Below are 13,771 nucleotides of genomic sequence, written 5' to 3' on the forward strand. Positions count from 1 at the left end.
TCTTCATGGTGAGTTATTCATGTATAGCAGTGAGGGATTCACCTTCATTGTATATTTTTTCAGAAGAGACAATATTCTCCTACCACGCTCAGAAGATTTTCTTGAAAGCCAAATGGAGGTACAACCAGAAGATTCAGTCTGGCCAAGCACTCTTAGGAAGATAGTTGATAGTCATGGAGGAGATAGGAGGTTTTAAAAGGTTTTGGAGCAGATGCCCTAGTAAATACAGTTGGTTGGATGCCATTAGAATTTTATTCTTTCACTTCAAGTCTGAAGGTTTTACTCATGTATTTATTTATATATTCAAGGAATATTTTTTGAGAAGCCACTCTATACTAATCATTATACTAGCATTTGAGATACATTAGGGCAGGAGTCTCCAACCTCTGGGCCACAGACCAGTACCGGTCCATGACCTGTTAGGAACCGGGCCACACAGCAGGAGGTGAGTGGCAAGCGAACGAGTGAGCGAGCAAGCGAGCAAGCGAGCAAGCGAAGCTTCATCTCTCTGTATTTGTAGCTGCTCCATAGCACTAGCATCATCGCCTCAGCTTCACCTCAGATCATCAGGCATTAGATTGTCATAGGAGCACCAGCCCCTGGTACCAAAAAGGTTGGGGACCGCTGCATTAGGGAACAAGAAAAGTAAAAGATGTGGTTTTTACCAAGGTGCTAGCAGTGAAGGGATGAGCAATGGTCAGATTCAGCATATAAAGGTAGATTCAACACGAATTATTGAAGGGCTGGATGTGGGATGTAAAAAAGAGAAGTCAGATGATCCCAAGATTATCATCAACACTGATCTCAAGAATAAACAACTCTATTAGTTATCTATTGCTGTGTAACAAATTACCCCAAACTTAGTAATTTAAAACAACAAACATTGATTATCTCAGTTTGCAGCATAATTTTGCTGGATGCCTCTGGCTCAGTATCTCATGAAGCTGCAATCAAAGAGTTGGCCAAGGCTGTAGACATTTCAAGGCTCAAGTGGGGAAGGATCCACTCCTGCACTCACTACATGCCTGTAGGCAGTTTTAGGTCCTTGCTGCTATTGACTGGGAGATGCAGTTCACAACATGACAGCTGATTTCCCTTAGAGCAAGTGAGCAAGTGAGCAAGTGAGGGTACCCAAAATGGAAGCCATGGTCTTTATATACTAATCTCGGAATTGACATCTCATTACTTCTGCTGTGTTCTGTTCATTAGAAGTGAGTCAGCAAGTTCAGCCCACACATAAGGAGAGGAGATTATGCAAGGACTTGGATACTAGGAGGCAGGGATCACTGTGGGGACATCCTGGAGTCTGCCTACCACAGCAATATTCACTTGGAAATGTACTTGTACCATAAAGTCTGTTTTCTTGGTACAGAGTCACTGGCCTATCTCACAGCTGCTACCCATGGCTTAGATGAAGAAGCCGAGAGCCTCAAGGAAACGTTTGACCCAGAGAAGGAGATAGTGAGTCTTTATTTACATAAGTGTCTCTGATTACAGTATTAACTCTAAGATCTTGGGGCAGTTTAAACCAAATGTCACTCTCCTACATGAGGTTCTAGAAAACTTCCCTACATGATTTCTGAGAGCTATTTGCTTTTAACCTTCCACCTTTCAGATCCCAGACATTGACCCTAATGCCAAGTTGCTCCAGCCACCTGCACCTATCATGCCATTAGATACCAATTGGCCCCTACTGACTGTGTCCAAAGGATTCTTTGAAGGCTCCATTGCCAGCAAGGGTAAGTGCCCACTTCCCTCATAGCATTTTGATTGGTTGTTCATTTTTTGAAGAACTGTCCCAGAGAGTACCATTGGTCTTTCTGACTTTCTGTCCCTTTTTTTGTATGAAGACTCATGGAGCACTAAGGTGCCAGAGTTATGGTACAGTCTTTTTAAAATCTAAATAAAAGCATTATGAGATCCTTGACTCTTAGGCATTTTGTGCCTAGATCTGCTCTCTCCTCCATCTCCTCTTACCTACTCAATGTCTCGTGCCCTGTACACACTGCAGTGGTGATAACTTAGCAAAGGTCTCAGCAAGAACTTGTGAGTTCGTAGCCAAACGTTGGTAAGTAAAAAATGATTTAAGAGGCAGTTTTTGGTAGCAGGAAGGCCAGTTGTTTCCATCTCTTCTATTTCCTCTCTCTGTGAAACCTACTAAAAGTTAGCATAACATATATATTGCAAAAATAAATAATAAACAAAAACAGTAAATGGACAGGACCTTGACACCTGTGTTTTTAAGGATGCAACTTGCCTGAAGAGGAAGCCATATCTCAGATTTGCCAGGCAATAACCAGCTCCTTTTTGTACCTTCCCTCTGTAGGGAAGGGAGGAGCACTGGCTGCTGACATTGACATTGACACTGTTGGTACAGAGGGCTGGGGAGAGGATGCAGAACTGCAGCTGGATGAAGGTGAGAATGCTGTGCTAAGATTGGTCCAGGCAGATGGACCCCTTGGGTTGGGACTGGGCTGTGTGCAGTTCTGCAGTGTTCCAAACCATGGGACCAACAAGGATTTCAGCATTTTGCTTTCCTTTGGCTGAGATTGTGTCACTACAAAGATCTATTTTGAGACTGGATTTTTCTTACAGATGGGTTTATGGAGGCTACAGAAGGTTTGGGGGATGATGCTCTTGGGAAGGGACAGGAAGAAGGAGGTGGCTGGGATGTAGAAGAAGATCTGGAGCTCCCTCCTGAGCTGGTATGTGGAATTCTTATTCCAAGGTTCTCTCCATTTCTCCTTGTGGAAGCCAGTGGCCTTACTGCCCCGACACCCTTGTCCTGAAGTCCCCAAAAGGGACGGGGGTCTAGATTCTCCTAATCTGATGCTTATCTCCCATTTGAAAGAAAGAATGAGATAATCAGGGTTGTGCCAGTGGCAGCTTATTAAAAGGCAGCAAGCTTTTTTGTCAACAAGCTTTTGGTATATCACCAGCAGTTAGTGGTGTAGCTGCTCCTATTTTGAGGGTCTCCTCCCTGAGAGAGGCTGGGAATAAGGTGAAAGGACTCTGTTTAGATTTATCAGGAGAGAATGCTTCAGTGTTTTAAAAAATGACACACTTTCTGTTTTTCCCCTAGGATATACCTCCTGGGGCAGCTGGTGGGGCTGAGGATGGGTTCTTTGTGCCCCCCACCAAGGGAACCAGCCCAACTCAGGTAAGCAAGGATACACAGCCCTATAGGGATGAGTGTTTCCAAGCTGGCTATATTTGATTAATATGTAAGGAGTGCAAATACTTTTCTATTGTAGATACAGAGTTAGGATAGTTTGAGTAGAGAAAGAGCAAGATTTCACTTGGTTTGGGTTTTTTGTCTCTTGTTAGATCTGGTGCAATAACTCTCAGCTTCCAGTTGATCACATCCTGGCAGGCTCTTTTGAAACTGCCATGCGGGTAAGTCTTAAAGTAACTTTCGTTGAATATGGCTTGCCTAGGGCCCCAGGGAGATGGTCGATTCACCTTAACCAAATGAAAATTGTCCCACCTGCAAGGGCAGAGGCATATATTTATCGTGGAAGCCCTTAGTCTTGATTAAGGAAACTTGCATCATAAGACCTTCCTCTTAACTGCTTTCCATTTGCCTTAGTAATCTCTTAAGGTGGATCCTTCCAGCCATATTCCACTCATTTTATCGCCTGATTTCTGGTTCACAGTAGTCAAATCAGCACCCCTTCATGAACAGATAAATGTTTTGAACACTAAGCTATGTGTTATAATAGCAATAACAACAATCACCACAACTGCAACAACAGCTAACATAGTCACTGTTGACTATGTGCCAAGCACTATCCTAAATACTTTATAGGTATTATTAAATGAGGTAGACCCTATAATTAAGTATAATTTACTGAGGAGGGAACGAGTACAGAGGAGTTAAGTACCTTGCCCAAGGTCAACTAGTTTTTAAGTGGTATGGCCAAAATCCTTGTCTCTTTACTCCTGTATTCCAGCTCCTTCACGACCAGGTGGGAGTAACCCAGTTTGGCCCCTACAAGCAACTGTTCCTACAGACCTATGCCCGAGGCCGTACCACCTATCAAGCCCTGCCCTGCCTGCCCTCCATGTATGGCTACCCTAATCGCAATTGGTAAGGCCCCTTGCTCCTGGCTTCTATTTGTTCCAGCTTGGGGTAGACATTTCAGGTGGCAGCCTGAGAGGTAGTCACAGTTGTCCCAGAGCTGAGGTTTCCTAGTCGGAAAAAATCTTTGGCTTGCCACTTGAAGTTTGGTTTACACCTTTCTGCATCTATTCCCCAGCTACTTTCACAATAGGGTGGTTGTGATCACGTTGCCAGAAAAAAAAATTGAGTCCTAGTGGGCTTCTGATTATTCTGTCTTCTTACTACTTTTCCATTTCTAGGAAGGATGCAGGGCTGAAGAATGGTGTTCCAGCTGTGGGCCTGAAGCTTAATGACCTCATCCAACGGTTGCAGCTGTGCTACCAGCTTACCACAGTTGGCAAGTTTGAGGAGGCTGTGGAAAAATTCCGTTCCATTTTACTCAGTGTACCACTCCTTGTTGTGGACAATAAACAGGAGATTGCAGAGGTTAGGAATGGTCTGGCCACTTGTCCTAGTCATGGGCAACCTCACATTTCTTCTCTGTACCATGACCTTTCCTCTCTCTCCAGGCCCAACAACTCATCACCATTTGCCGTGAGTACATTGTGGGTTTGTCCATGGAGATAGAAAGGAAAAAGCTGCCCAAAGAGACTCTGGAACAACAGAAGCGCATCTGTGAGGTAAGTTCTCTGAGCCTTTGAGCAGTATGGAGACAACCTCCTCTTCATCCTCCATTAGGTCTGAATTCTTTAATTCTAAACCCAGAGTTCAATCTGGGGAGTTAGGAGAAATTTGGTCCCGTTTCTTTGAGGAGAGAAATGTATATCTCCACCCTTCTTCCTCATTCCATCGTCCTCCATACCTAGAAGAAGAAGACTTCTCTCCTTTATAGCCTGTCCTGTTTTTATTTTTATTTTTATTTTTTTATTATTTTTAATTTTTTATTTTTCAATTACAGTTGGCATACAATATTACATTAGTTTCAGGTGTACTATATAGTGATTAGACATTTATACAACTTGTGATCACCCCAATAAATCTGGTACCCATCTGACACCTCACATAGTTATTAGAATATTATTGACTATATTCCTTATATTATACTTTACATCCTCTGACTATTTTGTAACTACCAGTTTATACTTCTTAATACCTTCCCCTTTTTCACCCACCCTCTTGGCCCCTCTCCCATCTGGCAACCATCAAAATGTTCTCTGTGTATATGAGTTCGTTTCTGTTTTATTTTATTCTTTATAGATTCTACATGTAAGTGAAATCTTACATTTGTCTTTCTCTGTCTGACTTGCTCCACTCAGTGCTATTCTCTCTAGGCTCATGCATGTTGTTGCACATGGCAAGATTTAATTATTTTTTATGGCTGAGTAATATTCCCTTGTATATATGTACCACTTCTTCTTTATCCGTTCACCTATTGATGGACACTCAGGTTGTCTCCATATTTTGGCTCTTGTAAATAATGCTGCAATGAACATATGGATGCACATGTCCCTTCAAAGTAGTGTTTTGGGTTTCTGCAGATAAATTCCCAGAAGTGGGATTAATTGGTCCTTCTTTGTCTCTTGTTATAGCCTTTATTTTAAAGTCTGTTTTGTCTGTATTGCTACCCCAGCTGTTACTGTTTTGTTTTATTTTCATTTTTATGAAATACCTTTTTTCATCCCTTTACTCTCAGTCTGGGTGTATCTTTCGATCTGATGTCTCTTGTAGGCAGCATATGTAAGGGTCTTGTTTTCTTATCTATACAGACACTCCATCTTTTGATTTGCGCATTTAATCCATTTACGTTTAAAGTCATTGTTGCAAGATACGTAGTTATTGCCATTTTATTATATTTTTAATCTTTTTTTTTTCTTAAAGAAGTCCCTCCAACATTTCCTATAATACTGGCTTGGAGGTGATGAACCCCTTTAGCTTTTTCTTGTGTGGGAAGCTCTTTATCTGTCCTTTGATTCTACATGATAACTTTGCTAGGTAAAGTAATCTTGGTTTTAGGTACTTGCTTTTCATCACTTTGAATGTTTTGTGCCAATTCCTGTTGGCCTGCAAAGTTTCTGTTGAGAAATCATTCGACAGTCAGTCTTATGGGAGCTCCCTTGTAGGTAACTAACTGCTTTTCTCTTGCTGCTTTTAAAAATCTCTCTTTGAATTTAACCTTTGGTATTTTATTTATGATGTGTCTTGGTGTGGGCCTCTTTGGGTTCATCTTGTTTGGGACCCTGTACTTCCTGGATTTGTATGTCTCTTTTCTTTGCCACGTTAGGAAATCTTTCTGTCATTACTTCATGAAATAGGTTTTCAATTCCTTGCTCTCTCCTCTTTTTGGTACCCCTATAATGCAAATGTTGGTATTCTTGATGTTATTCCAAAGGCCCCTGGATTTTTTTTTTCTTGTTGCTCTTTTGATTGGGTGTTTTCTGCTACTTTATCTTTTAAATCACTGATTCAATCCTCTGCTTCATCCAATCTGTTGATTCTCTCTAATGTAGTCTTCATTTCAGTTATTGTATTTATTTTTGACTGGTTCTTTTTTATGTTTTCTATCTCCATTTTTATGTTTTTTGTCTCTTTTTTAAAGTTCTCACTGAGTTCATCTACTTTTCCCCTAAGTGCCTTGAGCATCCTTATAACCAGTGTTTTGAACTCTGTATCTGGTAGCTTGCTTGTCTTCATTTTGCTTAGTTTTTTTTCTGGAGCTTTGTTCTATTCTTTCATTTGGGTCGTGTTTTTTGTCTCTCCATTTTCCCTATCTCCCTTTGTTTGTTTCTATGTACTAGGTAGGGTTGCTATTGTTTCCTAGTCTTAGTAGAGTGGCATCATATAGTAGGTGTGCTGTGGGTCCCAGTGGCACAGTCTACCTGATCACCTGAGCCAAGTGCTCCAGTTGTGTCTTTCATATGAGTTGTGCATACCCTCCTGTTGTAGTTGAGCCTTGGTTGCTATTGCATATCAGTGAGAGGAATTGACCATCGGGCGGATTGGTTGTGAGGACTGGCTAGTGACTACTGTAGAGGAGCTGTTATGTAGGGGCTGACCCTACAGAGCAGGATTCGTATTAGCATGGCTCTGATGTCTGCCCACTCTGCCCTTTGGGTGTGTTGTCCTTAGATGTGGCCCCAGATGGTGCTCTGGCACGGTCCAAAGCTGGTTACCAGCTGTGCTGGCCCCAGGGCCTCCTGGAAAGGGTTCATCAATGGCCTGTGCACTGCCTGGGGCCATCTGGTAGAAGCCACCAAGCAATCTGCAGTTGGCCACCACCCACACTGGGCTGGAGGTGCCTCGAGAGGCCAAGCTGTGAACTGAGGCTGGCTGCCACTAGTGCCCAGCTTAGGGCTGCTCAGCAAGAGGTATGGGGCACACCAAGGCCAGATGCTGCTGCTTTAGGTTTTGTGAACCTTTGAGAGATTTTAGGAAAGTCCACAGCATGAGCCAAGACAGGCCATTTGCATGGAAAAGCCACTGGAAGCAGCTTGGGTGAGCCTGCAAGTTGGGAGGGGTGGGGTCTCAAAATCAGGGCAGGATGACCAGTGTTAGCTTGGTTGGTGGAGACTCAGATATGGTACCTGCCTACGTCTGCATGCTGGGTCAGGGGAGGGCTAAACAAAAGTACTGCCAGCACTTCTGTCTGAGAGAAAGCTGCTCCACCAGCCCTCGCCCTGAAGCCAGACAACTCAGTTTCTCTCTCTACGTCCCTGGCACCTTTCAAGCTGCTTCCCTAGTGCTGGAGCTCAGAGCAATTGAGTTCATCAGTAAGTCCACATGTGGGTGCTCTAAGAGGAGCACCTGGGAGTCCAGCTGCCCTCTGTCTCACTCATCCACAATTTCTCTTGGTTTCCACAGCCAGAATTTGCAGGAACTTCTCTCCCTGGCACTGGAACCTTGAGTTGTGGAGACTGGTATGGGGCTGGGATCCCTTGCTCCTCAGAAGAGGACCTCTGCAGCTGGGATATCCCTCCCAATTTTTAACTGTCACATATGGGTTTGGGGCAAGCTCATTTCACATATCTGCCTCTCCTATCAGCTTTAAAGTGGCTTCTGTGTGTCCTTAGTTGTGGGACTTCTGTTCAGCTAGACTTTGGGCAATTTTGATGTGGTCATGAGAAGAGGCAAGCACAGTATTTACCTACTTTGCCATCTTGACCGGAAAAAAATGCATGTATATTTTGTTTTGTTTTGTTTTTAGTGAATGTATAGCAGCTGTGATTGACCTGTAGCATCAGCCTAGCATATGTTCTTCTTTCTGTCCACCAGATGGCAGCCTACTTCACCCACTCAAACCTGCAGCCTGTGCACATGATCCTGGTGCTACGGACAGCCCTCAACCTCTTCTTCAAGCTCAAGAACTTTAAGACAGCTGCCACCTTTGCTCGGCGCCTATTGGAACTTGGGCCCAAGCCAGAGGTGGCTCAACAGGTAGATATGAACTCTTTCAGTGAGCATAAGAGAACCAGATCTGCACTTACATGGAGGGAGTAGAAGACCAAAGCCCTTGCCTCTGAAACAAAGCACTGAATGACATTCAACAAAAAGAGCCAACAGAGTGCCCTCCTAGTATACTTACTGGCACGGGTGCCTCCTTTTTTTCCTGGAAACTGAACTAATAACTCATTCAGACATGGTGCCAGTGTGACAGTGACTGGCAACCTAGAATAGCACCACTGCACTTAAAAATAACCCCATTCCTCTAGCTCAGATCTCCTATAACCACCACCACTAACCTCCACATACATGTCCCATTACTTGTGTGCTCCAAAAGCATTCTTCTTGGGCAGTAGAAGCCAGTTCTAACTTGTTCAGGCCTGATAATTCCCAGAGTTGGTAGAGGAGTATAGGTATAGATCCATGGAGCCTCTTTGGTATTGGGAAGGGGAAAGCTGGATACCATATGAATAGTGATTGTTACCTCTTTACATATCCTATACAGAGGACATATTCTGTATTCATACAGTACAATTGCAGCTTGTATCAAAGAAACTACCAAACCGTAAAGATGAGATCATTCGAATTGTCGTGTGCAGCTTTTGGTGCTCTTAAATAAAATATTCCTTCTCTCTCTTAGACGCGCAAAATCCTGTCTGCCTGTGAGAAGAACCCCACAGATGCCTACCAGCTCAATTATGACATGCACAACCCTTTCGACATCTGTGCTACATCTTATCGGCCCATTTACCGTGGAAAGCCGGTGGAGAAATGTCCACTCAGTGGGGCCTGCTATTGTCCTGAGTTCAAGGGTCAAATCTGCAGGGTCACTACAGTAAGTACTGTCCTTGAGAAATGTATCTTGGATATTGAGGGAAGGAGAAGGAGAAAGAAGCACGTTGGTTCTTTTTCTCCTGTATTTGCCCCTAACTTCTTGAGGTAGTGATACTGGAGAAAGCTAGAGCTTCTCTCCACTGCTCTTTACCAATCATATACAAAGCACTCTACTGTGCTCATTGAGGAGTGGAGGGAGTAAGTTTTCTAGGCTTCCCACCCTCACAAACCCCTAACTTTTTTCTCTTTTTTCTCCACAGGTGACAGAGATTGGCAAAGATGTGATTGGTTTAAGGATCAGTCCTCTACAGTTTCGCTAAGGCCCCCTTTGAGTGTGTAGAGTCAATCACCATATTTCTCCTTATCCCCCCTCTCAGATAATTAGTCTCTCTATCCTTGTAACTCCCTGTTCTTTAACTGCCTTTCAAATTGACATTTAGCTATCCTTGCCCTAAAAATCTAGTGTCTTTTTCTCTTCAATGGCTAGTCAAATGTCTAAACTTGACTGTTTTTTTTTTTTTGCCTCTGAAGACCTTTAATTCTCTCAAGGTCACTACAGTGAACTTGCCTTCCAGCTTAGCTCTTTCAAAGAACAAATAACAACTTAGTGGTGAACATTTATTTAGTAAATTCCTTCAATATTTATCCTTTTCCTCCCCACCACCTTTTTATCCTTTTTGCTAGAAAGAAGTGAAATGTAATAAGTAAGATAGTATCTTCTACTCAGGCACAGCAAACTGTTAGCCATTGCCCAGATTAAAGTCCCAGGCAGGTACCCTCTGTGTGCCCAGAAATTTAAAGTCTGAGAAGAAACCGTTTGGTTTTCCAGAAATGCACATTACTTTTTATTGATTTGTCCATATTTTTTGTTTACAGTCATTGTTCTTATTTTTTATTTCTCACACTAAATAAATTTCTGCAAGAGTTTCATGGTTTGCCATTTGTTTCCTGGACACTCTTATGTTCCTACTTACTCCATGCAGCTGCCCTACCAAAGCAGATATCTTTCCTTCAGTAATCATCCTTAATTACAAAAGATATACCTATTTTTTTTAAAGCACACATTTTTCATAGGACATATTAAACTGCTGTGAGAATGGTAGAAAGAAAATAGCTTTCCTATTCCGTATTGATTGCATCCTTCCATCTATTGCTAATTATAGCCAGTATTTATTGAGTGCCTATCATGTACCTGTCACTGTTCTAGATATTTTACAACATATATGTCTAAGATTAATTAGTAGTAGATACATTGTATTTATTATAGTGATTACATTGGCAATACATTATATTGCTTGTCATGTGCTAAGACTGAGTAGAGTGACATGCTGTGACTTTGATTAAAATATGTACCTTTTTTCATTTTAAATTTATGTTTTCCATAAACGGTACACTCATAGTTCAAAAATCTGTAAATGTAAAAAGCTGTTTTATGATGTCTTCTTCCCACCCCTTTCTTCAGCCACCCAGTTCCTAACACCTTCCCCAAAATAGCAACTGTTGTTTGCTTCCTTATCTTCCCAGATATTTTTAGGTGTATACAAGCAGATATGAATACATTTTTCTATATTCCCCTGTTTTACATGAGTGGAAGTATAATATTAAATTTTGCACCTTATTAGTTTTTTCACTTAACATATTGAGATTTTTTTATTTTTCAGTTCTAGCTGGAATACAGTACTAGTTTCAGGTGTACAACGTAGTGATTAGGCATCTATATAACTCACAAAGTGATCACCCTAATAAACCTAGTGCCCCTCTAACACCATACATAGGTGTTATTATTGGCTATATTCCCTTATGCTATACTTTGTATCTCCATGACTATTTTGTAACTACCAATTTGTACTTCTTAATCACTTCCCCACTTTTTACCCTTCCTCCCTTTTTACCCATTCCCCCAACCCCTCCCATCTGGTAAACCCTCAAAATGTTCATTGTATCTGAATTGTTTCTGGTTTTTTTGTTTATTTTGTTCTTTAGATTCCACATACACATGAATCATGGCATTTGTCTTCCTCTGACTCCACTCAGCATACTACACTCTAGGTCCACCATGAAATATCTTGTTATAGGACCCCTTGGCACAGAGCTGGGAGGGGTCCAGCTGCAGGCCAAGTTTAGTTGCAGCCAACTGATGAGAGTCATCAAACAGTCCACATATAGCTGCCACCTGTGCTGGGCTTATAGGTGTCTCAAGGGGCCAAGTCAGAAAACGAGGCTAGCTGCCACTGCTGTGGGTCTTGGAGTGCACAGTAAGGGGTATGGGGCACGCCGAGGCCAGATGCTGCTGCTTTGGGTTTTGTGAGCCTTTGAGAGATTCTATGAAAATTTGCAGGTGGAGCCAAGACACCCTGTTTGTATAGAATAAATCACTGAAAGCTGCTTGGGTGGGCCCGCAAGTTGGGAAGGGTGGAGTCTCAGGGAATTCCCCGGGCTGAGCAACCTGTGTTATCCAAGTTGATGGTGCCTACGTCTGCAGGCTGGGAGGGGGAAGGGCTCAACAAAGGAACAGTGGCATCTGCCTGCACTCTGTCCAGGGGCCAGCCACATCTCCCTGGATGACTCTGGTACTCCTTGAGCAGCTACCCCAAAGCTGCAGCTCAGAGCAAGTGAGTCTGTCAGTGAGTAAGGCTGGGTGTGGGCCCTTCAAAAGGAACGTCTCCACTTCCCACAGCCCTCTTTCTCACTCAGTGGCAACCACTGCTGGTCTTCATAGCCAGAGGTCACAGAGACTTTTCTTCCTGGCACTAGAATCCTAGGCTAGGGAGCTCAGTATGCAGCCAGGACCCCTCACTCCTCAGGTATGAGAGGGGGCTCTGCAGCCAAGGTAGGCCCCCTAATTCTCAATTGCCACATACAGTTGTGGGACCAGGCCTTTTTGCATCTCCGCCCCTCCTACCATTTTGAGGTGACCTGTTACTTGAGGTGATCTAGTTGTAGGGCTTCTGTTCAGCCAGACCTCTGGCAACTCCATGAACTGGTTGCTCTGTAGTTTTGTTATAATTTTGGTGTGGTCGCTAGAGGAGGCATGTACAGCCTTTACCTTCTATGCCATCTTGAATTGCAAGTCAGAAATTTTTTTTGTATCAGTATGTTGGAGAGCTTCACAGTTATTTCAAACTTCTCTGCATAGTACAATGTGTACATGTACCATGTGTTATTCACTATAACTTATGTAAATTGCTTTCTTGATGGATATTTGAGTTATTTCTTCAGCTATTATCAACAGTGCTACAATGAATAACTTGAATGTACATTGTGCACATGGGGGAAGTGTGTTTGGAGGATAAACTAGAAGTGGAATTCCTATGTCAAAGAGCACGGCCATTTTTTTTTTAGCTATGAGAGTCGCTTTCTTTAACATGGTATTCTCTATGAGCCTGCTGCCTCAAAAATTTTCATATTTGATAACACTTTCTCAAGTTATAGACATTATTTCTGTAAACATAGGCAAGTTGGTGATAAATTTGGGCAAAAAAATCTTTTGTAAGTTTAAAGATCAAATTACAAATATAGCTTTTTATACAAACATAAACATTATTCTGAATTTAGGGATATGAAAAAAAGTAGGCAGTCCATGCTTCTTGAAGCTTATGGAATTAGGGAAACAATTGTGAATACCAGGTAAGGATTTGAAGTTAGTCAATAAATAATGGAAAACCATTATGTCCTTAAACGAGAAAGTGATATAAAGAGAATGCTCTACAGAGACTGCATTTCATATAATCAAACAATTGTGAACACCAGGTAAGGATTTGAAGTTAGTCAGTAAATAATGGAAAACCATTATGTCCTTAAACGAGAAAGTGATATAAAGAGAATGCTCTACAGAGACTGCATTTCATATAATCAACTGTTTTGTCACTTGTGTCCATTTTAATAGGTTCAAAAGGATTTCATGTCTACCCAGAAATATTAGAAGTATATGAGGTGACATAGAGATGGAGTGCCAAATCAATATTTTTTCCATGTGAAATCCCAATTTGCTAAAATATGTACTTTTGTCATTAAATGGTTTAAGTGACTAAAGTACGGAATATTAGAATTTTATAGTTTAATACCATTAGTATGACTAATAATGCTAAATCATATTTTTCCTTAATATTCTTCAATATTCTTTGCCTCGTTTGACATTAACACTGCTTTCCAAAGATAAGTAAACCAAGTTTTAAACGTGAAAAAAAAAAAGTGCTGTAAGTTACTGTTTGCAACAGTGTTCACTATGTATTAGAAAGGCAGAAAGTGAGTAAAACTACTGAGATGAGGTGTTAGGAGTATCAGTAGTAAAAACAAAAGCAGAAGCAAATTTGCTAATGCAAAAGAACCATGCTTGTTTTCAACTCCATCTTAATTTTCTCAATTACAATCTAGTATTTTCCTTATTAACATGATTGTTACTACATTAATGAAAAATGCCTGTTATATTTTTAAACA

At 41.8% G+C, this 13,771-nt stretch overlaps 1 protein-coding gene across 2 annotated transcripts in view; it reads left to right on the forward strand.

Moving 5' to 3' along the window:
* Positions 1-10,272, forward strand: part of COPA (coatomer protein complex subunit alpha) — a 41,842-nt gene extending 31,570 nt beyond the window's left edge. For both annotated transcript variants that reach the window (XM_025040511.1, XM_006922894.3), the window contains exons 22-33: positions 1,373-1,461; positions 1,616-1,739; positions 2,327-2,416; positions 2,596-2,705; positions 3,083-3,160; positions 3,328-3,396; positions 3,954-4,090; positions 4,363-4,549; positions 4,633-4,743; positions 8,333-8,494; positions 9,141-9,335; positions 9,595-10,272. In XM_025040511.1, the coding sequence (XP_024896279.1) occupies positions 1,373-1,461; positions 1,616-1,739; positions 2,327-2,416; positions 2,596-2,705; positions 3,083-3,160; positions 3,328-3,396; positions 3,954-4,090; positions 4,363-4,549; positions 4,633-4,743; positions 8,333-8,494; positions 9,141-9,335; positions 9,595-9,654 (1,412 nt within the window). In that variant the 3' untranslated portion in view covers positions 9,655-10,272. The remainder of the gene's footprint in view (positions 1-1,372; positions 1,462-1,615; positions 1,740-2,326; positions 2,417-2,595; positions 2,706-3,082; positions 3,161-3,327; positions 3,397-3,953; positions 4,091-4,362; positions 4,550-4,632; positions 4,744-8,332; positions 8,495-9,140; positions 9,336-9,594) is intronic.
* Positions 10,273-13,771: the final 3,499 nt, after the last annotated feature.

The sequence above is a fragment of the Pteropus alecto genome, unplaced genomic scaffold (assembly GCF_000325575.1).
Source record: "Pteropus alecto unplaced genomic scaffold, ASM32557v1 scaffold359, whole genome shotgun sequence".
NCBI lineage: Eukaryota > Metazoa > Chordata > Mammalia > Chiroptera > Pteropodidae > Pteropus > Pteropus alecto.